This window comes from Chiloscyllium plagiosum, chromosome 41 (genome assembly GCF_004010195.1).
Source record: "Chiloscyllium plagiosum isolate BGI_BamShark_2017 chromosome 41, ASM401019v2, whole genome shotgun sequence".
NCBI lineage: Eukaryota > Metazoa > Chordata > Chondrichthyes > Orectolobiformes > Hemiscylliidae > Chiloscyllium > Chiloscyllium plagiosum.
The window spans coordinates 3772179-3800111 of NC_057750.1; the positions used below are offsets into that span (position 1 = coordinate 3772179).

Here is a 27933-nt window from a genome sequence, read left to right on the forward strand (position 1 = left end):
CTTTCTTAATCATGGATTCAACCTGCATGTTTACCTTTAGAGAATCCTCAACTAGCACTCCCAGATCTCTTTGTATTTTGGCTTTATGAATTTTCTCACCGTTTAGAAAGTAGTCCATGCTTGTATTCTTTTTTCCAAAGTGCAAGACCTCGCATTTGCTCACTTTGAATTCCATCAGCCATTTCCTGGACCACTCCTCCAAACTGTCTCGTTCCTTCTGCAGCCTCCCCACTTCCTCAGTACTACCTGCCTGTCCACCTAACTTTGTATCATCGGCAAACTTCGCTAGAATGCCCCCAGTCCCTTCCAACCCTACATTCCAACCCTAGCAGTATCCTTGTAAATCTTTTCTGAACCCTCAAGTTTCACAATATCCTTTCTATAGCAGGAAGAGCAGAATTAAACTCAATATTCAAAAAGTGTCCTGTAACTTGACCTCCCAAATCCTATACTCAATGCACTGATGATAAAGGAAAGCTTACGAAATGCCTTCTTCACTATCTTGTCTACCTGCAACTCCACTTTCATGGAAGTATGAAACTGCACTCCAATTCCCTTTGTTCAGCAACACTCCCCAGCACCTTACTAGTAAGTGTATAAGTCCTGCCCTGATTTGTCTTTCCAAAATGCAGCACCTCACACTTATCCAAATTAAACTCCATCTGCCATTCCTCATCCCATCTGATCCCGGTCCCATTGTATTCTGAGGCAACCTTCTTCACTGTCCACTACACCTCCAATTTTGGTATCGTCTGCAAACTTACTAACCATACCTCCTGTGTTCACATCAAAATCATTTATGTAAATGAAGAAAAGCAGTGGACCCAACACCGATCATTGCGGCACAGCACTGGTCACAGGCCTCCAGTCCGGAAAGCAACCCTCCAACATCACCCTTCAGTGATATGACGGCCAGGTCTGGCTCAGAACACATTTCTGATTAATCACTAATTCAATCAGAGAGGAATTGCTATCCCTTGTAAACGAGATTTGAATGAGATTTCACTACTCACAGGGTGACTCATGTCTGGAAGTGTTGCTGAGAAATCTGTGGGATCTATATTCATCTCATTTAGTATTTGATGAGTTCTATGGGGTGATCGATCACAGTCTCACGGTTATCCATACGTACCTAGTGCTAATTTTAAAAATTAGAATGTAAGTTGTATATATATTGTCATGTGTTACTGTTATAACTTTGAATAGTTACAGTTTTCATTTGTTAACACCATGGAATGTTGTGACTTTATTCTCTTTGTAAGTTCGTGGCATCTCAAACTTTGTCTCCATTAAAGAAAACTTCCTGGTTCCTCACCAGATCATAGCCTGGTGATCAGGTCTTGGATCATAACATAACCCTCAATATTCTGTTGATCAAATCCAATTCAATGCTGCCAAGAATAGATTCCCTACAGTGGAAACAGGCCCTTTGGCCCAACAAGTCAACACCGACCCTCTGAAGAGTTAACCCACCCAGACCCATTTCCCTCTGACTAATGAACCTAACACTATGGGCAATTTACCTGGCCCGCACATCTTTGGACTGTGGGAGAAAACCCACACAGACACAGGGAGAATGTGCAAATTCCACACAGACAGTCACCTGAGGCTGGAATTGAACCTGGGACCTCCGGTGCAGTGAGGCAGCAGTGCTAACCACTGAGCCACCATGCTTTGGGAATATTGTGAGAAGGGTGAAAGGCACAAGAGCCAACTGTTCTGCAAATGAAAAGAAAGATAACGCCATGGGTGAGGAATGCAATAAAAATCAAAACTGCAAACAATGGTCACACTAACGCACAAGGATGAATGGAAGCTGCCAAAGCATAAGAATTAAGGATAAGGATTAGAAATTCAATGTACCCGGAGGCTGAGAACAATACAGGACTGGAGTAAGAGGGACAGTTTGTGGTATAAATACATCTTTAAAAATACACACTAATTACAAATCAACACTGAAAAGGAGTAATGGTATCCAATTGATTTGCAGGTTGTTTTTTGTCAGAAAAACCCATCTGGTTCACTAATGTCCTTCAGTGAAGGAAATCTGCTATCCTTACCTGGTCTGGCCTACATGTGATTCCAGATCCACAGCAATGTAGTTGACATTTAACTTCCCTCTGAAATGGCCTAGCAAGTTGTACCAATTGCTGCAAAGTCTCAAAGAAATAAAACTAGAAGGATCACCTGGCATTGACCTAGGCACTGGAAAAGACAACGGCAGAAATAGTCCTGTTGACCCTACAAAGTCCTCCTTACTAACATCCCGGGGCTAATGTCAAAATTGGGAGAGCTTGTCACAGACTTGTCAAGCAACAGCCTAATATATGAGAAAGTGAAGACTGCAGATGCTGGAGATCAGAGTCAAAAAATATGGCGCTGGAAAAGCATACATGGTAAGGCAGCATCTGAGGTGCAGGTCAGTTGAAGTTTCAAGCATAAGCTCTTGAACAGCCTGATATTAGTCATATCAAAGATCCTCAGACAATACCTTCCAAACCCATGACCACTTCCATCTAGAAGGACAAGGACAGCAGATACATGGGAACATTACCATTTTCTAGTGCCCCTCCAAGCCACTCAGCATCCAGACTTGGAACAATATCACTATTCCTTCACTGTTGCTGTCTCAAAATCTTGGAATTCTATTCCTGATGGCATTCTGAGTCGATCCAGAGCAGGTGGGACTGCAGAGATTCAAGAAGGCAGCTCATCACCACCCTCTCAAGGGCAAGTAGGGACAAGCAATAAATGCTGGCCCAGCCAGTGATACTCACATCCCACAAGTGAATAAATAAAAAAAATACTAATGTAGAAAAACAAATATAATTTGTGCCCACCAATTCCAAGAGTGGGCGCTCCATTGCTTACCCACAGATTGAATGACTGTAGCTCTACTGACTCAGGCCTCATTACTGGTAGGAAAGGACCTTCTGCACTTACTGATGCCCACCTGCCTGCGCTGTGACAACAGTTAAAATCAGCTCTCCCAGTCTACCCAGAATACTCATGGCTTATTCTCAGAATCCCAAAACACTTCTTTCTCTTCTGCAGAGTACCCATTCTTTTTTGAACTATAGCAGAACTGGCTGAAAAATGTGTTGCTGGAAAAGTACAGCAGGTCAGGCAGGTCAGGAATCTTGAAGGGCTTATGTCCGAAATGTCGATTCTCCTGCTCCTTGGATGCTACCTGACCTGCTGTGCTTTTCCAGCAACATATTTTTCAGCTCTGATCTCCAGCATCTGCAGTCCTCACCTTCTTATAGCAGGACTGGGCATCCTACAGAGAAGGCTTGCTCTTCTGGGCTTCAACTCACCCCCTGTGAAACACTCTATTTGTGTTTACATTGCTGCTTCCTATTGTCATTTCACTGCTTGGAGCTTTGGAAATTGCTGTTGTCTCACTGATCTGTGAGTCTCTGCAGACTGACCTCTCTAAATCAGCTATACAGATCAGGCATTGATTTTTGGTCCTTGAGACTCTGTGAGGCAACATCATGAGGCATCAACAAGCTCTTTCTCTCCCTTCCAATGAGGTTAAATGATGAAAATTCGACTGGTATTTCAGATATGTAGAATAAGCAGACATATCTACAGAGGTTACTTTGGAAATATCTTCAACTATGACCACATTCTGTATAAAGGTACATTAATTGGAGCGGGTGTAGGCATGAACAACAGAAATTATTCCAAGATCTGTGAGAGGAACTTAGAAAAACACAGGTTGCACAACCTATTGAGAAAATTTAAAGGGGCATCAAGCTGTATCAAATTCTAAATTGTGTAGTTTAGAAGATAAAACCAAATACAGCTTCAAGGTAAGCCAGGCTAAATAGAAATTGTATACTGATATTGAAGACAGCTTAACATCTTTCTGTTTAGCTGTTATAGTTATGTCCTAAGGCAATTAATTAGATAATGTATTGATTAATCTTTTATGTTTGAATGATACCGACCGGGGGCAAAACAGTTTGCTCTGTTTTCAAATAAAAGTGCCATGGAATTTTTACCTTCACCTGAACAGCCAGCACTTCCAATGACCCAGCACTCAGTTTAGATTATTCAAAGCAAGCCAGGCAGCATCAGGAGGTGGAGAAGTCAACATTTTGGGTGTAACCCTTCTTCAGGACTGGAGGGTGGGTGTAAGGGAAGCTGCAGATAAAGGGGGTGGGGTTACAGGGTGGTAAGGTGGGGATAGATGAGGACAGGTAGAGGGTATGACCTGGTTGGTCGATGGGAGGAATGAATCCAGTTGGTGGTTAGAAGGAAGGGTCGATGAGAGTAATAGAAGAGAGGGGGAGGGGCTGGGAGAGGAGTTGGATGGGAAGGAAGGTTATTTGAAATTGGAAAACTTAATGTTGAGTTCTCTGGGCTGTAGGCTACCTAGGGCAGTGTGGTGGCTCAGTGGTTAGCACTGATGTTAACCTGCCAAGGACCCAAGGTTTGATTCCAGCCTTGGGCGACTGTGTGTGGTGTTTGCACATTCCCCTTGGGTCTGTGTGGGTTTGCTCTGGTTTCCTCCCACAGTCCAAAGATGTGCAGGTTAGGTGAATTGGCCATGGAAAAATTGCCCATAGTGTCCAGGGATGTGTAGTAAGATTCATTAGTCAGGGGTAAATGTAGAGTAGGGAATGGGTTTGCGTGGGATACTCTTTGGAGGGTCAGTGTGGACCGTTTCCATATTGTAGGGATTCTATTCTATTCATGAGGAGTTGTTCCTCCAAATTGTCATCTGATTGATTGTGGCAATGGAGGATGCCAAGGATGGTCATGTCAGGAAGGGAAATTAAAATGGGTGGTGACTGGGAGGTCAGGTCGGCCCCAGCTGAGATGATCTGCAATATGTTCCCTTAATTTACATTTGGTCTCCCCGATGTAGAGAAGACTACATTGGGAGCACCGGATACAGTAAAGTAGGTCAGAGGGGAGGCAGGTGAACCTCTGTCTTACCTGGAAGGACTGTTTGGGGCCCTGGATGGAGGTGAGGGGAGGTGTGCCGGCTGGTTTTGCATCTTTTCTGGTTGCAGGTGAAGGTACCTCAGGGTTCAGGGGTGTTGGTGGGGAGAGTGGCGCAAACCAAGGAATTTGCAAAGGGAACGGTCCTTGTGGAAAGCAAAGAGGAGTGGGGGAGGGGAAGATGTTCTTGGTGGCGGAGTCTAGTTGGAGCTGGTGGAAGTATTTAAGGATGTTGCGCTGGATGCAGAGAATGTGAGGTGGTAGGTGAGGACAAAGGGGGACCCTGCCTTTATTGCTTTGGGGGGGGGGGGCTTACTCAACATTGAGTTCTCCAACTTCAAATAATCTCTCTTCCCATCACCCGACTCCCTTCCGAGCCCCGAGCCCCTTTTCCATTCCTCTCAATTACTCTTCCTTCTAGCTTCCAACTGGATTCATTCCTCCCATCAACCAACCAGGTCAGATCCTCTACCTGCATTCACCTTACCACCCTGACCCCCACCCCTATATCTGTAGCTTTCCTTACACCCACCTCCCAGTCCTGAAGAAGGGTTACACCCGAAATATTGACCTCTCCACTTCCTGATGCTGCCTGGCGTGTTGTGTTCTTCCAGCCTCCTGTTTGTCTACCTTAGATTCCAGCATCTGCAGTTTCATTTATCTCTGAGCTTCTTCAAAAGCTAGGCCACTGCAATGCTGAGGGAATACTGCACTGTCTTTTGGATGCTATGTCAAAATTTTCACCACGCTACTTCAAAAGAAAAGTGGCTGGCCCCTCCAAATTGCCTGACTACTTCACCCAACATCACGGAAAAATTGATTATTCAGGTCATTATTAACTTTGCTAATTACTGTGGATAAACTAGACCTTACTTTTTCTAGATCACACTATACTTCAATACGTGCTTCATTGGGTAAAAAGCGGTTTCCTGGGGCAAAAAGCGGTTTCCTGGGGCTGCCTCTAGGTGATACATAAATGCAAAATTGTCATATTCCAGAGTATTCCTCGCTCGACCAGCAGGAGGTGGTCATTTTCAGTCGTTGAGCGGAAGCAGGCCTTGTTGAGCGCCGCCTACCAGAAAGTTTACTTTCAGTTTTAACTGAGTTCTGTTATGTTTTATCTCAAATCTGACCTGAGATTTATTTTATTAGCTTCAAGCTTGTTGATCAAGACGATCTTGTAAAAATAACCCTAAAATCAGGCCTGGGATTTATCTAAATTATAACAACACGATTTTAAAACAATGTTCAAGTTTTAATTTTTTTTAGTTTGGATCAGATCTTCAAGAACCCGCGCAGTTTGGAACAATCTGTGTTCTTTAAATATAATTGAATGTGTTCTGTTTAGATTCTGATCGGTTGTAAACAAAGGGCATTCTGTATTATTTGAATTAAATACTTTTTAAATCTATAATTAATCTTTAATCCCCCCGCCATTTCGTCCTGTACCTGCGGAGTAGGATTGTTACTGACTCCACGCGATGTCAGACAGTCCCAAGCCCCGGCTGGTATCTCTATCACATCAGAAACTGCCTCTCACCCCCTTCGGATGTTTATGGATCCCGTGCAGTAACCGATTCGTTTGCCTGGGGACTGACTCCGGCTCTGGGGCACCAAGTCGGGGAATAATCGGCGTGTACGAGACAACAAGCGGAGAGATCAAAGACATACATACGGTAACTCTTTGTTTCTCTTTTGGCTCTTCCACAATCCACGTTGCAAACTGTTGGGGAAAAGATAAAGGGAGTGTTACAGGATGGTGGGGAACTTTACAATGTAGCAACGACCAAGATTTAATGATGCGATTGGCCAGCGAAATAATGGCTACATTGCAACCTTGTACAATGAGCGAAAGTGAGGACTACAGATGCTGGAGATGAGTCAAGATGAGAGTAGAGGAATGAGGATTCCTGATGAAGGGCTCCTGCCTGAATCGTCGATTTTCCTGCTCCTCGGATGCTGCCTGACCTGCTGTGCTTTTCCAGCACCACTCTAATCTCGATCCTTGTACAATGGATTAATTGGTCCTGTTCCATTTGGCGAGAACCTGATCCTATTCTCGACCATTACAGCAGCAAAATTACTAAATTCGGTTGCTGGAAATCAGAGGGAAAAAAAAAACCCCAGAAAATGCTAGAAACTTTCGAGTGGTTAGACAACATCTGTGAGAAATAGAACTTATTGATATTTCAGGTCAATGACCTTTCATCAGAAGTGGAAGAAGTTCAGACAGAACATAAATTTTAAGATGGAAGGATATATATTCTCAATTTCCACTTGCACAAATGTGTCTGTTTCCACGACTCACGTTGACAAAAAGGTTTTAAGATTTGTTTCTTTCTTCCCTGAAGGCATTGGTTTCTTACCATGGCAACGTTCAGCCTCCACCTTACCCCCACTCCAACATGGCTTGACATTGGTCGAGCTAGATTTGGTCACTTTGTAGAGTGGATGGGGGAGGCCATGAAGGTAGAACTGGAAATCCAGCAGAATTGACAGGAATGGTGCTGGGAATTACGGAATGCTGCTTCATCAATGCCATTCCCTACTTCATAAGGTCAGAGATGGGAATTTTCACTGTTGATTACAGTGTTTAACTTCATTTGCAACTGCTCGGATGCTGAAGCAGTCCATATCTGCCTGAAACAAGAAATGGACAAAATTCAGGCTTGGGCTGATAGTAGCAAGTAATTTTTCTATCATGCAAATGCAGACAAAAGTGTCTCCAACAACAGAGAATCCAATCACACATCTTCAACAGTCTAGGTCATTGTTGTAAGTAAATCTGCAATAATTAGAATTCACAGTCACCAGTGACCAGAAAATGCCTGGACAAACCACACATATACTATGACTACAAGAGCAGATCAGAGGTTGGATATTCTGCAGAAAATGATCCACCACCTGACTGTTGAAAGTTTGTTCACAATCTACAAGCTACCAGTCAGGAGTATGAGGGAGCAATCAACACTTACCTAATTAATGCAGCTACAACAATATTCAAAAAGCTCAACTTCATCTAGAACTTGGCAATCTTTTTCAAAACTCATCCAGCAGCCTAAATATCCAACTTTTTCTACCTACCTACTAGAACCTGAGAGTTTTGGTCTGCATCTTCACAATGGGTAGTGCAGTTACCAGCTGAGCATATGATGATTAAACTTGCAGTGTAATAGCTACTGTATCAGATTACTTCCAACTGTTATATTGTTTTAGAAACACATGGAAGGAGATTGCATTATAAATATCTGTAAAACTGCTGTGCACATTCAAACCGAAGAGTGGCAAGTTGTATATGATCCATCTTTCCTGTTAATTGAGAAATATGTAACTTTGCATATCTCTGTTTCCGATTTTGTTTTTGGAACATTCCGAGATGTTACACTAAGTCTGGAGGAAAGACAAAGATAAAAATGATAAAATAACTTAAAATGTGTCAGTGGTTATTCCATCTCATTATTCTGCGGTTTTGCCTGAGATTTGCGTTTTTCTTTTTCTAATTAAAAGGGTGGTAACTGTTTAAAGAAGTGTTGGAAAAAACACTTGCACTGTCCTCCACATTGCTTGCAGATAAGGTGACAATGATAATTTTATCTTTTTTGCTTTCACGGCCTTTATTCTTACCTTCTGTACTAACATTCGGCAATCTACAATTTCAATGAGATTTTTAATTCTTTAAAGAGATGTGGAAATCACTGGCAGGACCAGCACTTATTGCCCACTTCTGATTGCCCTTGAGCTGTTGTGCTTTCAGAAAGCAGTTAAGAGTCAATCGCATTTCTCTGGGTCTGGCCAAACCAGGTAAGGGCAGCAGATTAAAACAGATGCTGGAGAAATTCAGCATCTGCGGAAAGAGAAAGACAGAGTTAACATTTCAACCATTATTTTATTTCAGATTTCCAGCATTTGCAGGATTATTAGCAAGTCAGTGTGCATGATTGAAACAGCAGATATTTTAGAACAATCAACAGGACTTCCATGTCCATTAGATTTTTATAAATTCTAACATTTATATTGAATTAAAATTTCACTGTCTGCATGGTGAGATTTGAAACCACATCCCCACAGCATTAGTCTAGGTGGTCTACGTAACTAGTCTCAGTGACAAGCCCACAATACCTCAACTTGCCCATTATTGACTTTGCTGAGTTATATATACAAGGGCTGAAAGAAACACTATATATGGCAGGCTTTCACTGCAGTACAGTTTTGAGGAAATGCTGCAATCTCAGAGATGTTGTCTGCCCTCTCAAGTGGACGTAAAGGTACATGGCTATTGAGAAGGTTTCCATGATATTTGGTCAATATTTATCCTTTTTACTGAAGGATAAATATTGTCACATTATCTCAGTGTTATCAGTGAGAGCTTGCTGTGCAGAAATTTACAGCCCTGCTTCTCACATTACAACAGTAATTGAACTTGAAAAGGTACCTCAGTGACTGTGAAGCTTTGGAACACACTGAGGCCATGAAAGGTGGCATACAAATACAGGTCTTTCTTTTCACATCATTGCTGTTTGTGGGATCTTGCTATGTGCAAATCAACACATCACTTGTATGAAATGAGGTGACCATATCATGCTCCATGCCATTGTAATTTATCGTGATATTAAGTAGTTTTTGCGTTTGTAAATACTGTGATTGGGTGCTGTATAAACACAAGTCTTTCTTTTAGTATCAAAGAAGGTAAAGTTATAAAATTTCTTTTTTCCAGGATGAGGCAAGGCAGACATTTTGTTACCCATTCTTAATTTGGAGATTAGTTACTCTTGTGAGTGTAGAAAAAGAAACGGAAGGTACAATTAATAAATTATTTGTTTATGTCTTTGTTAAAAAAAATGTTTTTAAAAATCCCAGTAACACAGTAACCCTCAGTCTGGAGGTTAAAGGAAGAGAAGATATTGGTACCATTCTGATTATTAGGGTAGTGGTACTGAGTAAACTGATGACACTGCAGGTTGATAGGTTACTGGGTTATAATGGGCTTCACCTTTAAGTCTTAAAAGAAGTGGCTAATGAGTTAATAGATGTGTTGGTGTTAATTTTCCAAAATGTGTCAATATTTCTATTCAAGAGGGATGGAGGTAGAAAAAAGGCAACTTTAGGCTGGTTAGCTTGACATTTGTCATTGAGGAGTTAGAATCAATTGTTATGGAAGTTATATCTGGGCACTTAGAAAAACCTAAGGTAATCAGGAAGAATTATCATGGTTTTGTGAAAGGGATGTTTTGTTTACCCATGTTGTTGAAATTCTTTGCAAGAGTAATACATATTGTGAATAAAGGGGAGCCCATTCATGGACTGTTCTTGGTTTTCCAGAAGGCATTTGGCAAGGTTCCACACAAAAGGTTACTGCACAAATAAAATTTCATGGTATAGGGGGTCATGTGTAAGCATAAATAGAAGACCGGCTGACTGGCGGAAAATAGAAATTATGAATAAGTGAGACTTTTTCAGATTGGCAGGATCTGATGAGTGGGGTCCCTCAGGTTCTGTGCTGGGCCCTTAAACATTTACAATATATACAGTTTGGGTGAGGGAATTAGAAGCACGGTATCTACATTTGCAAATGAGATAAAGATAGGTAAGAAAGTATGTTTTGAAGATGACATAACAAGGAAAAAAGACTGATTTAAATAGTTTCATTGGACAAAGTCTGGTGGAACGAGCATAATGTAGGATAATTGTTCCCTTTGTCAGGAAAATAAAGAAGCAGAGTATTATTTAAACAGTAACAACTGCAGAATTTCAAAGTGCAGAGCAATCTAGTGTCACAAGCTACTCTTTTTTTAATCTAAAAGCTATTCCTTGGCTCAAGGATACCCTATCCTTGATTATTTTCAGAGGGGTAATAAACCAGGCCAGGCTCCAATCAGTCTGGTTTGGTACAAAAATGAAAAGGATTTTGAGAGGTGTTTTGTTTATATGTAAACAGGTGAGACTTCAGGCCAAAGTGGTCATGTATTAGAAGTGACCTGAATAAAGAAAGGGGAGTGGTCAGCTCTCTCGCTGAGCTGAGCAGTTTAGTTCAGCCTTTGAACTGGTGAGGAGTTCAACAGGGATCTGTGTGGAAACCCTCCCTTCAATGTCAACCTGTAAGCATGTGTTCTATTTATGCTGGTTTTCAAAGGGAGTTTGCTTATTGGGACTATTATTTGGAACAGCATAATTAAGTCTAGTTTGGTTAGACTGAGTTCTGTAGGTGTTCTTTATTCTGTTCTTTGTGTTTCATTGTGTAATTTTGTGGATAAATTTTTGTCTGTTTTAAAATCTAGTAGTCAACCTAGCAAACTTTCACTGTACACTTACCGAAACAAATTGCAAAGTTATGGTCTGAGCTGACTGCTTAAGAATGTTTTAAATGGTCTGGCTTAGTCCATAACACTAGATAGTACGATGCATGAGACACAATATGTTAGTATGCAAGTACAATGATTAAGAAGGCGAGCGGAATATATCCTTTATTATTTTGGTGAGACCACATCTCAAATACAGTGTACGGTATTGGTCTGTTTATTTAAGGAAGAATGTAAATGCATTGGAGGTAGTTCAGAGGAGGTTTACTAGAAATATACCTGGAATGATACCTGGTTGACTTATGAGGATAGATTGAGGAGGCTGGGTTTGTTTTTGCATGAGTTTAGAAGAGTTGGGGTCAATTTACTCAAAGTTTATAAGATCCTGAATGGTCTTGACAAGGTAGACCTGGGTAGGATACTAACTTTTGTGGGTCAGTCCACTTTTAAAATTAGGGATCACCTTTTTAGGACTGAGATTAGAAGTTTTTTTTCTCAGGCGATTGTGCAACTTTGGAACTTGCCACCCAAGTTGATAGGATTGTTAAGAAGGTGTATGGTGTGTTAGCTTTCATTAGCAGGGGGGCTGAGTTTATGTTGCAGCTCTATAAAGCCCTGGTTAGAACACACTTGGAATATTGTGTTCGGTTCTGGTCGCCTCATTCTTGGAAAGATGTGGAAGCTTTAGAGAGGGTACAGAGGAGACCTAGCAGGATGCTGTGTGGCCTGGAGGGCATTTCTTATGAAGAAAGATTGAGAGAGCGAGGGCTTTTCTCATTGGAGTGAAGAAGAATGAGAGGTGACTTGATAGAGTTGTACAAGATGTTGAGAGGCATAGGTAGACTGAATAGCTAGAGACTTTTTCCCAGGGCAGAAACGGCTATCATGAGTGGGCATAATTTTAAGGTGATTAGAGGAAGGTTACAGGTAGATGTCAAAGGTAGTTTTTTTTCACAGAGACTAGTGGATACGTGGAATGGACTGCTAGCGGTGGGAGTAGAGTCAGGTACATTAGGGACATTTAAGTGACTCTTGGATAGGCACATGGATGATAGTAAAATGAAGGGTATGTAGGTTAGTTTGATTTTAGAGTAGGATAAAGGATTGGCACAACATCAAGGGCTGAAAGGCCTGTACTGTGCTGTACTGTTCTAAAGCGGTGGAAACTCCGTCATTGAATATTTTGAAGGTATATAAAGAAAATAATGTTTTATTTTTATCAGTCCTTTGCAGATTTCTTGAGTATTCACAATAATGAATAGGCCACCTATTTCAGTGCAATCGGTTGATGGATAAATTTATGTTCTCCCAAGAGAGAAAAGACCTTGGCTTAACATCTCATCCAAAAAATATTGCTGCATTCCCCCAGTACTGCCCTGGGAGTGACAGTCTCTGAAAATTGGTGTGATCAATTCTTGATCCTTGAGTTGGTACAGCTCCAAATTCTCTCTGATCATAGCTTAGATTTAGGATGACTATTGCTATAATCCTGATTGATGTTCCTCAATTCAAATGGCCAGGATTTGCAAATTTGCAGTGATCTCCTTTGCTAAAACTCAACTGGCAATAATGATATGGCCAAGGTGGTAGCCAAACATTTATCTTCTAAATTTCACAGTGCATTAGCGCTCTGCCAGGTGGTGCTTTTCCTATTTCTCCAGGCTTACCAAATATTCCTTTTGCTTTGTAGATTGAAAAGCCCAGAGCTTTCAGGTGTGGGACATTTGGAGCCACCAGTCTACAGCAGAGGCACCTGGCAACAGGAGACTTTGAAGGCAATCTTCACATCTGGTAATAAGTTGGTTTGTTGAGTTGTTTAAAAAATGGAATTAATTGCTTAATAAAAGACTTCAAAATTGAAAGCCCTTCTTTCAATTCAAAAGCTGGCATAAAATCTAGTCTTACTAAATCCTAGAATGGTTGCAGAATGGAAGAAGGCCATTCTGTCCACTTTGTGCTGGTTTGTTGAAGGAGTAATTGAGCAAAGGACTATTCCAGATCCTAATCATTCGCTACACAGAAAATGTTTTTCTTTATTTCGCTGCTTATTTTGCCAATACCTTATATCTGTGCCTTCTGGGTCTTGATCCTTTCACCAATGAGAAGAGATTCACTCTGTCCATACCTGTCATTGTTTTGAATACCTCAAGTCTCCAATCATACTTCCCTTCCAGAGAGAACTGTCCCAATTGCTCCGTTCCATTTGTTTAATCTTTTCTACGTAAAGCACTCATTCTGAGGACGATGGTTCCATGAACCAGATAGGATAAAGCCTATCTCTAGTACTGCACCAAGTGGCCATTTTATTTCTCTGAGTTTAGTGTTGGCTGATCAATTGTAAAGAACACAACAGCTTAATCTTGCCCTCTGACTACCTCACTTTGATAGGCCCACAAGAGAATATTCAGGAGCAGGAGCCATTGCCTTTCCTAACTAAGCTTCCTGCCATCACAGTGACAGTCAATAAACTTTATACAACTAGGATAGTTATACCTGGATAGGACAGTTCAATGGATTAAAATATAAATACACAAGTTAGGACAGACAGATCAGGGGCAGAAGTAGGTCATTTGGACACTCAAATCTACCATTGTTCAGAGGATTTAAAAGATTCTTTCATAGGATGTAATCATCATTGGATTTGTTGCCCATCCCTGACTGCCTTTGAGAAAGTGATGAGGTAAAAACAATGACTGCAGATGCTGGAAACCAGATTCTGGATCAGTGGTGCTGGAAGAGCACAGCAATTCAGGCAGCATCCGAGGACAGGCAAAATCGACGTTTCGGGCAAAAGCCCTCCTGATGAAGGGCTTTTGCCCGAAACGTCGATTTTGCCTGTCCTCGGATGCTGCCTGAATTGCTGTGCTCTTCCAGCACCACTGATCCAGAATTTGAGAAAGTGATGATGAGCTACCTTCTTGGCTGCAGTCTCTATGGTGTGGGTGCACCTATTGTACAGAGGTTTGGTACAACTGAGCTATGCCATTTCAGAGGACAGTTAAAAGCCAACCACAATACTCTGGGTCTGGTGTCATGTAGATCTGGCCAGGTAAGGACGGTAAAGTCCTTCCCTAAAGGGCATTAGTGAACAAGTTGAGTTTTTATGACAATCAGAAATAGCTTCATGATCATGATAAAAATCAATTTTCAATTCCAGTGTTGTAAAGAATCTGGATTTCACCAGCTGTCACATTGAAATTTGAAACAATGGAATGTCCCCAGAGCATTTGCCTTAATTAATTAACAGAGACACCTCTCTACCTTTTCCCTGACCTTCCTAAATGTCTTCTACCTTTCAGGTTCAATCCCATGTCTTCCTGCAGCCATGTCTCTGTAATGGCTACCAGAGTGGATTTATTTATTTATTTCTGTTTGTGCTCTTAGTTCATATGTTTTGCTTTGAATGCCTCACATATTCAAATGCAATGCCTTTACATTTACACCTTTATTCTTGATTCATATTATCTATCTCTTTCTGTCACAATCTGTTTATCATTTCTCATCATAATATCTTTCTCTTTGGCTTTCACTCTACTCTTTGATTTACCACAAGTGCCCTACATTTGATCACTTGGTTCACTATTCCCAGATGTGTAGTTAGCAAGAACACCAGCCCATGTACAGTTCAAATGGAGATCATTCCATCAGTACAGATCCCACTCCCCCTCCAGTAATTTAATGATCCAAAGATAGTGACCCTGTTCTGCTTCTTTAATGTGGCACCTGGCTCTTCTTACTGACAATACAGAACCTCCTGCTTTGACTTACCCATGATATTGGTACTTACATAGACCATGACAACAGAATCCTCCCCCTCCCACTGTAGGTTCTTCTCCAGCCCTGAACAGCTATCCTGAACTATAGTACCCAACAGCAGCAAAGTTGTCTGGACTTGCACTCTTTGCTGGAGGACAATATCAATCTTCCTCACTGCACTGACCCCTAACACCACTAATATTCCTTTCTCCTTATCCGTTTTCCTTTACCACAGTGTGATGTTCAGTAGGCCCATCTATCCTATGGCCCTCACCCTTAACCAAATAAGCTGAAATAATCTCAAACCTGTTGGACAATTGCAAATGCTGCCCTCTGAGTCCCCTTACCCACTTCACCCACAGTGACACCCTCCTGTCCTTGAATACTGACCAAATGAGACCAATCTTGAGAGGTATGACTGCCTCCTCACACATAAAATTTATCAAAATTCCCCTCTCCCTCACGTGTCACTGTGTTTGTAGATGAATGTCCAGCTTATATGTCCAGTTTGAACTGCTTGATCTTCAAACATTTCCTGCAGATGTGTTTGCTTTGGACCAAACTGGCATCCAGGACACATCGCCTGTCCTGCCTTCCTTAAGGTGTTCTATTGTTACTTACTTATTTTATTCAACCTTGTATTTACCAATTTTTAAAAATATACTTCCTTAACATTCACCGGTTGCTATACTATGTCGATCCTTAGGAATAGAATAAATCTTAGTCACTTACCAGATAATCAGAGTAAAAATCAATTCCTGAATACTGACATTGGTGAAGGTAAAAGCAAGGAGCACCTCTTTTCATTGCTCTCCTTAATTTCTTTTATAATTTAACTCCAGCATTCCGTTGTAAGTCACACTCAAGTGCTTAGTTCTCATTAAGTTGGATAGTTCAATATGCAGTATCTAGGAGTCATTATTCAAAATCAGAGTCCCACTGCTTATAGAAAATGTCTTTTGTGCCCCATGAGGAGTTCCCAAAACCTTTTAGCTTGACCTGGTTGGTCTCAGAAATAAAGATTAATCACCCAGAAACCCCCCAGGAAGCAGCTGCATCAGACAGATGTACAACAAACAGAAGATGCAGGCCCCATCTGGGATGCAATGAAATTCCAGAAAATGATGCAAGGAATAGTGCAGTTTCTGAAGGAATATGTGTGGCCACCACTGATTCAACATGAGGGTGGGCCAGATCAAACTGGGAGGTCATGTGATGTGAAATCTTAGGTTAAATCCAGATAATAACAACAACTTTATTTATGTAGCATCTTTGTCTTAATAAGGGGGTTTCAACTCAACAGTAATAGGGACAGCTATCATTCTCTCCTGCTACATGAAAATGTGAGTATGAAAGCACCTAAAAACTCACTTGTTGTCACTCCACAGGAACTTGGAAGCATCTGAAACTCCCCTCTACTCAGCCAAAGCACATCAAGAAATCATTAACTGTATTGATGGTGTGGGTGGGCTTGAAAATGGACATGGGGCCCCAGAGATTGTCACTGGCAGCAGGGATGGTGAGTACTTCTACAAATAGTATGCACTGGAACCAGACAGGAGATAAAGACTTTTCTTTAATGTTGCTTGAAAGGATATTGAGAGCAGATTCACAAAGAGGAATTGAAAAGGAGAAATTTGCAAGTTTGGGAATCAAGAAGGGTGTGCGACCATTTGGATAGCTCTTTTAAAGAGCTGACACAAAGCACAATGGGCTGAATGGTCTCTTGTGAATCTCTAGCATTCTATGAAATCAAGGCTTGGCACTATTCTTTATCCTAAACCTGGGATCTTAAACTATCTAAATTGCAGATTCTGAAAATCTGAAATAAAAACAGAAAGTGTTGAAAGTATTCAACAGGTCAGGCAGCAAGGATCTGTAAAAAGAGAAGAACCAAGGCAATGTTTCAGATGATTAATTTCTTGTCAAACTAGGTAGCCCTTTCACTTCCTTCTTTCTACAAACCACGTGCATTTAAAAGAAAAAAACTACAGATGCTGGGAATATGAAATAAAACCAGAAAACTCAAAGGTTAACTTTGTGTCTCTATCCAAAGACACTGCCAGGCCTGCTGAGTTTCTCCAACATTTTCTGTTTTTATTAAGAGCTTTAAAAACCCAGATTTAAGAAACAGGGCCAAAAACTCAGCAAATCTGCCCCTTTGGGTGAAACATATCAAAAAAGGTCATGTTATTAAACAATGTAAATGAGTGCCATTGCTAATCAAAAATTTTGATCAATTAGCAGATAATGTTCCCAACTACTTACACAACTGCATTATTTGTGATGATCTGTATCAATTTGAAATGTTCAGCAGATAGTGTCAGAGGCTCCCATACTAACACAGATTTTCCACCAAAATATAATCCACACCTTTTCTTGAGGCTCTCCTACATTTTGACCTCGTCTTCATAGTTCCATCTTCCATAATTTGCAGCTTATTTGAAAGGCCTCAAGTTCTCACCCATCCAGAATTCCATAGTTCCATCGCTGGGTCAATATTGATGAAATCCTATCCTTACAGTACTTTGGGTGTTCTGACACACCAAGGATGCAGTGGTTTAAGAAGGCAGTCACTACTACCTTCTCAAGGGCAATTAGTAATGGGTAATAAATGCTGGCCCAGCCACATCCCTTCAGTGATTTCTTTTTAAAAACAAGACTCCCAGACATGAGGGTGCAATGGTTTCTTATGCCCTTTCAATTTAGTACAACCTCATTAAGAGACCAACAGTCAAACATGCACCAGTTTTAAAGTGGCACCAGCAAAAGCAGCCTTGTTTTAGACTTTTGCTTAAGGCTAACATCACTGACAATGTAACATGCTCTGTGTATCACACCTGTATGTCTCCCTGATCCAGAATATTCAAGTTACCACAGTATATTGTTTCAGTCCGTGTTACACTTATTCCCAGAAAAATGTGACAGAAAGAGAGTAACTAGATAGCTCTATCAAAGAATCAACATAGGCACAATGGGCCAATTAATCACTTAGAATCATATAGTCCTACGGCACAGCAACAGGCCCTTTGACCCAAACTGGTCCATGCCAACCAAAATGTCTGGCCACACTTAACCCCATTTCCCTGCCCATATCCTTCTAATCCTTTTCTATCCAAGTATTTGTCCAAATGTCTTTTAAATGTTGTTAATGTACCTGCCTCAACTACTTCTGCTGGCAACTCATTCCATGTGCGTACCACTCTCTCTGGTTTCCTTTTATTCTTTCCTCTCTAACCTTAAACTGATGCCCTCTCGACCTTGATTCCCCAACCTTGGGAAAAAAACTGAAAAAGGCATTCACCCTATCCATGTCTCTCATGATCTTATACACCTGTATAAGGTCCCCCTCAGTCTCCTAAGCTCTCAAGAAAAATGTCCTAGCTTATCCAACCTCTCCCTATAACTCAGACCATTGAGTCCAGGCAACATCCTTGTAAATCTCTTCTGCACTCTTTACAATTTAATAACATCTTTCCTATAGCAAGGTGACAAAACTGAACACAATACTCCAAGTGTGGCCACACCAATGTCCTATACAATTGCAACATAACTTTCCAACCTCTATACTCAATACCCTGACTGATGAAGGCCAGTGTGCCAAAAGCCTTCTTCACAGCCCTGTCTACCAGGGACTCCACTTTCAGAGAACTGTGCACCTGAACTCCAAGATCCCTCTGTGGCACTACACTCCTTAAGGCCCTACCATCCACCATGAAACTCTTACCATGACTTGATTTTCCAAAGTGCAAGACCTCACACTTATCTATATTAAACTCCATCTGCCATTTCTCAGCCCACTTCCCCAGCTGATCAAGGTCCTGCTGCAATTTCTGATAACCTTCCTCACTGTCCACGATACAACCTATTTTAGTGTCATCAGCAAACTTACTAATTATGCCTTGTGCATTCTCATCCGAATCATTGATATAGATAACGAACAGTAATGGGCCCAGCATCGACCCCTGAGGCACTCCACTAATCGCAGTCCTCCAGTCCGACAAGCATCCTTCCACTATTACCCTGTATTTCCTACTGGCAAGTCAATTATGTATCCAATTCACCAGCTCACTCTGGATTCCATGCCATCTAACCTTCCAGCGCAGCCTACCTTATGGAACTTCATCAAAGGCCTTACTGAAATCCATATAGACTACATCTACCACCCTGGCCTTGTCAACCTTTCTGGTCACTTAATCAAAGAACTGTAACAAATTTGTGGGGCATGATCTCCCACTCACAAAACCATTCTAACTACTCCTAATCAAACCCTGTTTTTCCAAATGCATGTATATCTTATCCCTCAGAATCTTCTCAAGTAACTTACCTACCACAGATGTTAAACTTACTGGTCTATAGTTCTCAGGTTTTTCTTTGCAACCCTTCTTGAATAATGGCACAACATTCACTACCCTCCAATCTTCCGGGACCTCACCCTTGGCTAATGATGATGCAAAAATGTCAGCCAGGGCCCCCGCAATTTCTTCTCCAGCCTCTTGCAGTGTTCTTGAATATATCTGGTCAGGATCAGGAAATTTATCCACCTTCAATCATTCTAATACTTCTAACACCTCCTCTACTGTGATATGAACCCAAGATATCACCACTAACTTCCCCAAGTCTTCATATCTTTCTCCATGGTAAACACAAAGGAGAAATATTCATTAAGAACCTCACCCATCTCCTACGGTTCCAAACATTCATGTCCACTTTGGTCCTTGAGGGGTCCTATTCCCTCTAGTTAATCTTTTTCTTTTAATAAATTTAAAGTGCCTCTTTGGATGCACCCTAATCTTATCAGCCAAGGCTATCTCATGCCCCCTTTTCGCCCTCCTGATTTCTTTCTTCAGTAAACTTTGTGAGATTCTGTAACTTTCTGTAGTTATCACCAGAACATATCTGGTATTTTACTTTGAATGAATGAATAGTGCTCTTGCCAAACTTCCAGTCCCATTATTATTAAACATGTAAAAATATTAGGCATTTTGATGGATGGGAATGTATTTATGGTCACAGTATCCTCAAGATACAGAATTAGAATCAGAGCGAGATAAGGAGAAAGTTTTTTTTTGTGCTGAGTTGTTGTGATCTGGAATTCTCTGCTGAAAAGAGCAATGGAACAAGATTCAATCATAGAGTCATAGAGATGTACAGAACGGAAACAGACCCTTCAGTCCAACACATCTATGGCGACCAAATATCCTAATCTCAAGAAAAAACCACGACAAGCAGACCAAACACAGCCAGAAACCCTATCCACCTTACCATACATAAAAGAAGTTTCAGAAATGACAGCCAGACTACTAAGACCCCTCGGAATCCTAGTAGCACACAAACTCACCAACACTCTCAAACAAAAACTAACAAACTTAAAAGACCCAGTACAACCCATGGACAAAACCAACGTCATCTACAAAATTCCATGCAAGGAGAAAATGAACAGGAAATGACATCACCACAAACCCCAGGAACCCTATCCAGGACAAACCTATAAATAGAAAACAGGAGACAGTTTCGCTTCACTTGGAGGTCGCCACTGATGATGTTACCTAGCCAGGTAATGAAACATCTGGATATCAAACCTACAGCTCAGCGAGCAAACTTACACCCTATATCCAAATCTAATCTAGTCCCATTTGCCAGCACTTGACCCTCTAAACCATTCCTATTAGATTAGATTCCCTACAGTGTGGAAACAAACCCTTCAGCACAACAATTCCACACTGACCCTCTGAAGAATAACCCACCCAGACCCATTCCTCTACATTTACCCCTGACTAATGCACCTAATATACACATCCCTGAACACTACAGGCAATTTAGCATGGCCAATTCACCTGACCTGCACATCTTTGGATTGTGGGAGGAAACCGAAGCACCCGGAGGAAACCCACACAGACACTGGGGGAATATGCAAACTCCACACAGTCACCCGAGGTTGGAATTGAACCCGTGCTGCCCCTATTCATATACCCATCCAGGTGTCTTTTAAATGCTGTAATTGTACCAGCCTCCACCACTTTCTCTGGCAGCTTATCCCCTACATGCACCACCCTCTGTGTGAAAAAGTTGTCCCTTCGGTCCATTTAAAATTTTCCCCTCTCACTCTAAACTTATGCCCTCTAGTTCTGGACTCCCTCACCCCAGGAAAAAGATCGTCTATTTATTCTTTCCATGCCCCTCATGATTTTATAAACTGATATAAAGTCGCCCCTCATCCTCCAACGCTCCAGGGAAAACATCCCCAGCCTATTCAGCCTCTCCCTATAGCTCAAACCCTCCAACCCTGGCAACATCCTTGTAAATCCTTTCTGAACCTTTTCAAGTTTAACAACATCCTTCCGAAAGGAAGGAGACCAGAATAGCACGCAGTATTCCAAACGTGGCCTAACCAATGTCCTGTACAGGCGCAAGTGAGGACTGCAAATGCTGGAGATTAGAGTCGAGAGTGTGGTGCTGGAAAAAACACAGCAGGTCAGGCAGCATCCGAGGAACAGGAAAATTGACATTTCGAGCAAAAGCCCTTCAAAGTAAAAGCATCAATATCCTGTACAACCTTACCATGACCTCCCAAATCCTATGCTTAATGCTCTTAGCAATAAAGGAACGCATACCAAACGCCTTCTTCACTATCCTATCTACCTGCGACTCCACTTTCAAGAAACTATGAACCTGCACTCCAAGGTCTCTTTGTTCAGCAACACTCCCAGGACCTTACCATTAGTGTATAAGTCCTGCTAAGATTTGCTTTTCCAAAATGCAGCACCTCACATTTATTGAAAGCAAACTCCACCTGTCACTCCTCAGCCCATTGGTCCACCTGATCAAGAACCTGTTGTACTGAGGTAACCTTCTTTGCCCCAATTTTGGTGTCATCTGCAAACTTATTAACCATACCTCCAATCACAAGTTCGAAAAGGGATATTGGAAAGTGGAATGGGGAATGAATATAAGAGCAGAGGTAATCATAGGCTGACACAAGGATCACAGGGTGTGTAATCTTTGTGTTGTATTGTCATTTAAAATGGATAAACAGAAAGTAAGAAGTCTGAGTCAAAACAGAACCGAGTTATCTGGACTTTGATAGTAAGAGCTAACAGGCTGCTCTCTTGCTACATGTTGGAATGAATTTATGGCCCAATTCCTGGCATGGATGTTGATAACACAATGTTTATGCTTTGAAGCTATCTACTGAGCCAAGCTGACTCAGGCTGGTTCAAGAGCTGATAACCCATGAAGCAGCACTTTATTGGGTTAGAAGGAGTTTGGAAGGCAGTGTGCATGTGGATAGGCAATGAAGAATAGCAGACACTTGTGACCTCCTGAGTCTTGTACCTTCTCTCCCAGGTACAGTGAAGGTCTGGGATTCACGGCAAAAGGACCTTCCTGTGGCCAACATGGAGCCTGCAGTAGGATTCAACAGGAGAGATTGTTGGACAGTTGCTTTTGGTAAGTTGCAGCTCATAGAATCTGCAACACTGTTCACAATACATGCCACACATTTACATCCACATCCTTAAAGAATGTTTGTTTTGGGCTGGTTTACAGGCCACTCATGCACCCAGTGGGACCGCTGTGTTTGTGCCGGATATGACAATGGGGATATTAAACTATTTGACTTACGAAACATGGAAGTGCGATGGGAGACAAACGTCAAGAGTGGGGTGAGTTGAGTGATTTGGTTCTCATAGAGTCATACAGCACGGAAATAGACCCTTCAGTCCAATCAGTCCCTGCCAACATAATCCCATACAAACCTTACCTGCCTGCTGCTGGCTCATTTATGAGCTTCATTAACTTTAGCTCCCATTCTGAGCTGAGCTAGTGCATTTCAACTGAGGCAGCAATGGAGGTTGAAGCCAGATGTACTTCCCCGCTGTTCAGTTCAGTTAAGCCTGCATGGACATGGGATTGCTATCCAGGGTCAGTCACAGTACTTTGCCTCTGTGTCATAGGGTCCTGGATTCAAGTCTTAGTCCAAAGATATGAACACATAGTCTAAGCCAACAATTCAGTGGAGTACTGAGGGTGTGCAGCACTTTTGAAAGTGCTGTTTTTTGGATGGGATATTAAGCCATCAAAGCCTGCTCTCTGTGGTATTTTGAAAAATGGGATTTCTGCCCAATTTTTATTGTAAAGTAATATAATTAACAGAACCTGAATATCACTGAGAAACACACTTTATTGAAACTTTTCATCCTGCACTCATCAGGACAATTCTCAAGGAATACCGATGTAAAAGGAAAACAACATTTTTACTGTATGAGTGCTGATTGGTTGGAAAGTGGAGTCCAATCAGCTTTCTAACTGGTGCACACACCCTGACAGTGCATGTACCAATTAGAGTCCATTTGCCAAACAATCAACATGTACACTATAAATGTTGATTTCCCTGAATATTGGCATTTCTTCCAAATTGTCCTGATATGTGCAAGTTGAAAATCTACAGCAAAGGTTTTTTCTCAGCAAAAAAAAAGTTTGTTAACGGTTATGATTAGATTAGATTCCCTACAGTGTGGAAACAGGCCCTTCGGCCCAACCAGTCCACACCGACCTTCCGAAGAGTAACCCACCCAGACCCATTTCCCTCTGAATGATGCACCTAACACTATGGGCAATTTAGCATGGCCAATTCACCTGACCTGTACATCTTTGGATTGTGGGAGGAAACCCACGCAGACACGGGGAGAATGTGCAAACTCCACACAGTCAGTTGCCCGATGCTGGAACTGAACCTCGGTCCCTAGTGCTGTGAGGTAGCAGTGCTAACCACTGAGCCACCCTGCTGTTTATGGGAGCTTTCAATGTGTAAATTATCTTGTGATTCCCACATTGCAGAAATAACTACATTACAAAAATACTTGATCAATCATAAAGATACACGGGATCTATTGAGGCTGTAAAAATGCTATATAAAGGCATGTTTGTTTCTTCACTGGCTCTTGTTTAAAAGGTGCTGTTTCTGAACACCTGAGAAGTATAGAATTGAGCTGAGATGGCATGTCCCCAGTGATCAATGTTTTTGCCAATGGTCATCTGTGATCACAGATTGGAAAAAGTGGCCATTTGATCACAGCTGTAAGGATATTATTTATACAAAATGTGGCTGAGCAAATGAACTAACTATGGTTTGCAGCTGATTAAGCCAATAATTTTATTTTAACATTAACTCTGGGGTAGGTTTGCTGTGTAGAGTTTGATGGAAAGGACATAAGTTTGAACAAACTGGTGGCAACGACGTTGGAAGGAAGGGTCCATGTCTTCAATATGCAGAAGTATCACAGAAACAGTGGCTTTACCTGTCGGAGTGAGAAGGTAAGATGCTGTTGGGTGGAATTGATACAATAATACAATTGTACAGTTATGTAAAGCTCTCATCAGACGCTAATTTGGAGTAATGGCGTTCAGGTTTGGGCATTGCACTTCAGGAGGTAGATATTGGAGAGGATGCAGTGTCAATTTACCAGAATGTTTGGACTAATGGGTAAATTATTACGGTGGGTTGCACATCAGGACTTGTTCTCCTTTGAATATAAAAGATTAAGGGATGTTCTAATTGAAGTTTTTAAGATGGTTAAATAAGTTAATACAGTGGCAAATATGAAATATATTTTATCTGGAGGGGAGGGGTCCAAAAGAAAGTGGACTAATATTAATATCAGTCAAAGCTAGGGCTTTCATGGGTGATTTCAAGAAAAAGTTTTGTCACTTAAAGTGGAAATCTGTAACTCTTTCCCTAGAAAGTGTTTGAAGCTGGGTGTCAAGTGAACATTATACAAATTAGATTGAGAGAATTTTGGTAGTTCAGGGTATAATGGGATGGAAAACCAAGTTGAATAAATTATGTGATTGAAGTGAAGGACATAGGGAGAGGTTGAATAGGCTGGGTTGGTTTTCCCTGGAGTGTTGATGCTGAGGGGTAACCTTGTAGAGACTTATAGAATCATGAGGGGGATGGATAGGGTAAATAGAAAAGGTATTTTCCCTGATGTGCGAGAGTCCAGAACTAGAGAGCAAATGTTTAGGGTGAGAGGGGAATGATTTAAAAGAGACCTAAGGGGCAACATTTTCACACAGAGGGTGGTGCATGTATGGAATGAGCTGCCAGAGGAAGTGGTGGTGGCTGGTACAATTACAGCATTTAAAAGGCACCTGGATGGGTATATGAATGGGAAGGGTTTAGAGAGATATGAGCCAGGTGCTGGCAAGTGGGACTAGCTTAAATTAGGATATCAGGTCAGCATGGAAGGGTTGTGCCGAAGGATGTTTCTGTGTTGTACATATGTACGACTCGTTACCTGAAATGTCTCAAGAAGTAATGAGGGCCTCAAGGAAGCCATATTAGGATTTGCAGCTTAGATGAGTTTGCTAAGTGATGCATTGTGTCATTGAGTGCCAAGCATATCTTAATTGCTTTAGGGAGTTAAGGAAGAAATCCCATTATTCTCATAATCCACCAGGTTCTCTTGAAATCAGACAAAATTTCTTGTTGTTACTTCTATTAGTTGCTTTGATTTTTCAGGAATCTTGTGAATGAGAAATGCTGAGTGGGTCATATGTTCACATTCCAGTTTTACAAACAATTATGTGTCTTTTGCATTTAATAATTTTAGAACTAGATTTAGAATGAACAGTTTTACTAATCAAGACAGCACCAAGTTAGTATTTAATAATGCAGGATTCAGTATTTCTTTGTCAGGCTGGACGCTATCAGATTGTTCCAGCATGTGGAACATCCAATAAAAGTGACATTTCTTTATTCCATTTGTACTTCCCTGCAGTCCCAGAAACCTGGCCAGTTCAGGGCTCTGTGTCATTTTAGTGCTAACAGTGCTGCTCTTCAAAGTTAGTATCATAACCCCATAAAAGCAGTCTCAGAGTCAAATGCACCATTCACTAATTCATCCTTTGTTCTGTATGTTGTTATTTACTAGCAATCTTCAATGATGCTTGCAACTTAAACCAAAGATTCTAGACTCGAACTGCCATTTTACTAGGATCCCTGTCAATCCTATAATTTAATGGAATTTTCAAAACCTAAACTTGCCTAAGTACTTTGTTCCTTCTCAAGATCAATCTGTACAATGGTCGTTTCACCTTATTTCAGTTATTTGCTACAAAGAAGATCACAATGACCTTTAATGTTTGTAAGTGGACTTCTTCCAATCTGTCTCCACAAACTGCTTGAAGTTGTACAGAGCAACCCTTTGTCACAGGGCAGTCCTCAGCTGACAGAAATACACATTTTCATTTTATTTCCAGGTCTGAGAGGGAGATGTTAAAGGCATCCAAAATTTGAAATTTTGTGCAGTACAAACTCATCAGAAGCTACTAATTTACATTTTTTTCTATTTTTAAAGCCATACAAATTTACAGCTTGGGTGGTGCGGCATTTGCCTCAAAATCGAAGTATCTTCATAACAAGTGGAGGAGCCGGCTGCCTTCACCTGTGGAAACAGTAAGTGGGTGTAACTTGCATCTTCATGAGAGCTGATGTCAGAGGTATGCATATGTCACAGCAGTGTACTGGCCAGTGTAAATGTAGGCATTTGTTTGTAATTACAATGAATGCATGTCCATGACTTAGATTGATCATTCAAGAGACAGCCAGTACCCTAAAGAGACGAATGTGCAATTGTTCTGACTCCATTCATTCTCCCTGAACAATTGGATTTTAGAGGTCATTTATTAAAACATAAGCAAAAGGAAGAGATAAATTTAAAGATTTATGGTGATGTAAGGGATGGGTATAAAGATAATTAAAATTATTTGTTTCAAATATCCCTCCTTTCTCACTCTCCTGCCATAATTCAATTTGTAGGTTCACCCAGTTGGACATCAGATTGTTCCATCATGTGGTACATCCAGTAAAATTGGCATTTCTTTATTCAATATGAGCGCTTCCCTGGAGTCCCAGAAACCTGCCCAGCTCAGGGCTCTGTTGTTCTAGTGTTACTCTGCAAAGTTAGTACCATAACCTCATAAAAGCAGTCCGAGTCAATCAGAATATTCATGGATTCATCTTTTGCTCTGTATGTTGTTATTTACCAGCAGTGAATCTTTAACGATGCTTGATAGAAGTGACCATGAACCAGATGACAAGATTTCAACATGTACCACCACACTGCTGAACAACATCTCCCTCTCATCTCAACCCATTGGTAGCCTGGATTGGAATACTGATAAGCAAGGACTCTGTATCTCTGCATCCTTTGATCATAATGTTCACATCCTCATGATCACAGAGCAGCAGAGTTTCTGAACACACCAGTGAAGAGCACAGGAGCTGAGGACAGAATGGAATCATTGTCAATGCTTGAAATTTCACACGAGTCAATGGACACATCAAGATTCTTATCAGGGAAAAAACACTCTCAGGACGTGACAAAGTAGTAATGTTATATTAGGGTTTATACTGTAATAAAGAAGTTGAATTATTCCATTTCATTATTTTGCCAAGTATTTGGAATAGCAAAGTGGATTTAAATTCCACTCAATGCTTAGTGAAAAAGGATATGCAATAGAATACCAAAATATTGCCAATTATGCCCAAATTATTTCCACTCTTAAAATTCACTTGTGTGGCACATACATCTCTGAATGGCCAACATTTATTTCCTGTCCCTTGCTGTCCTTGAGATGGTGGTGTGGGCTGCCTTCTTGAACTGCTGCAGACCAGGTCTGTGGGTAGGTCCACAATGCCACTGGGAGGGAATTCTAGGGTTTTGACCCAGCGACAGTGAAGGAATAGCAATATATTTCCGAGGCAGGCTGGTGAGTAGCTTGGAGGGGAACTTGCCAGGGGTTTCCGATGTATCTGCTGCCCTTGTCCTTCTAGATGGAAGTAGTGTGGCTTTGCAAGATGCCAAGGACATACTTCTCAAATGATAATAAACACAAAGTTATTAAATGGAGAAATGTGTAG

The 27933-nt window shown here is 41.3% G+C and overlaps 1 protein-coding gene across 2 annotated transcripts; it reads left to right on the forward strand.

Moving 5' to 3' along the window:
- Positions 1 to 6004: 6004 nt before the first annotated feature.
- LOC122542755 (dynein axonemal assembly factor 10-like) lies at positions 6005 to 27789 on the forward strand. Of its 2 annotated transcripts, XM_043680757.1 has the most exons (9): positions 6545 to 6632; positions 7308 to 7513; positions 12943 to 13043; positions 16397 to 16527; positions 22356 to 22457; positions 22557 to 22672; positions 24189 to 24323; positions 26369 to 26466; positions 27060 to 27789. In XM_043680757.1, exons 2-9 carry the CDS (start codon positions 7478 to 7480, stop codon positions 27268 to 27270), a joined length of 930 nt encoding a protein of 309 aa, XP_043536692.1. In that variant the 5' UTR covers positions 6545 to 6632; positions 7308 to 7477; the 3' UTR covers positions 27271 to 27789. The 2 variants fall into 2 exon arrangements, with proteins under 2 accessions (XP_043536691.1, XP_043536692.1); XM_043680756.1 differs by lacking the exon at positions 7308 to 7513 and having other exon boundaries at positions 6005 to 6632.
- The last annotated feature ends 144 nt before the right edge of the window (positions 27790 to 27933 follow it).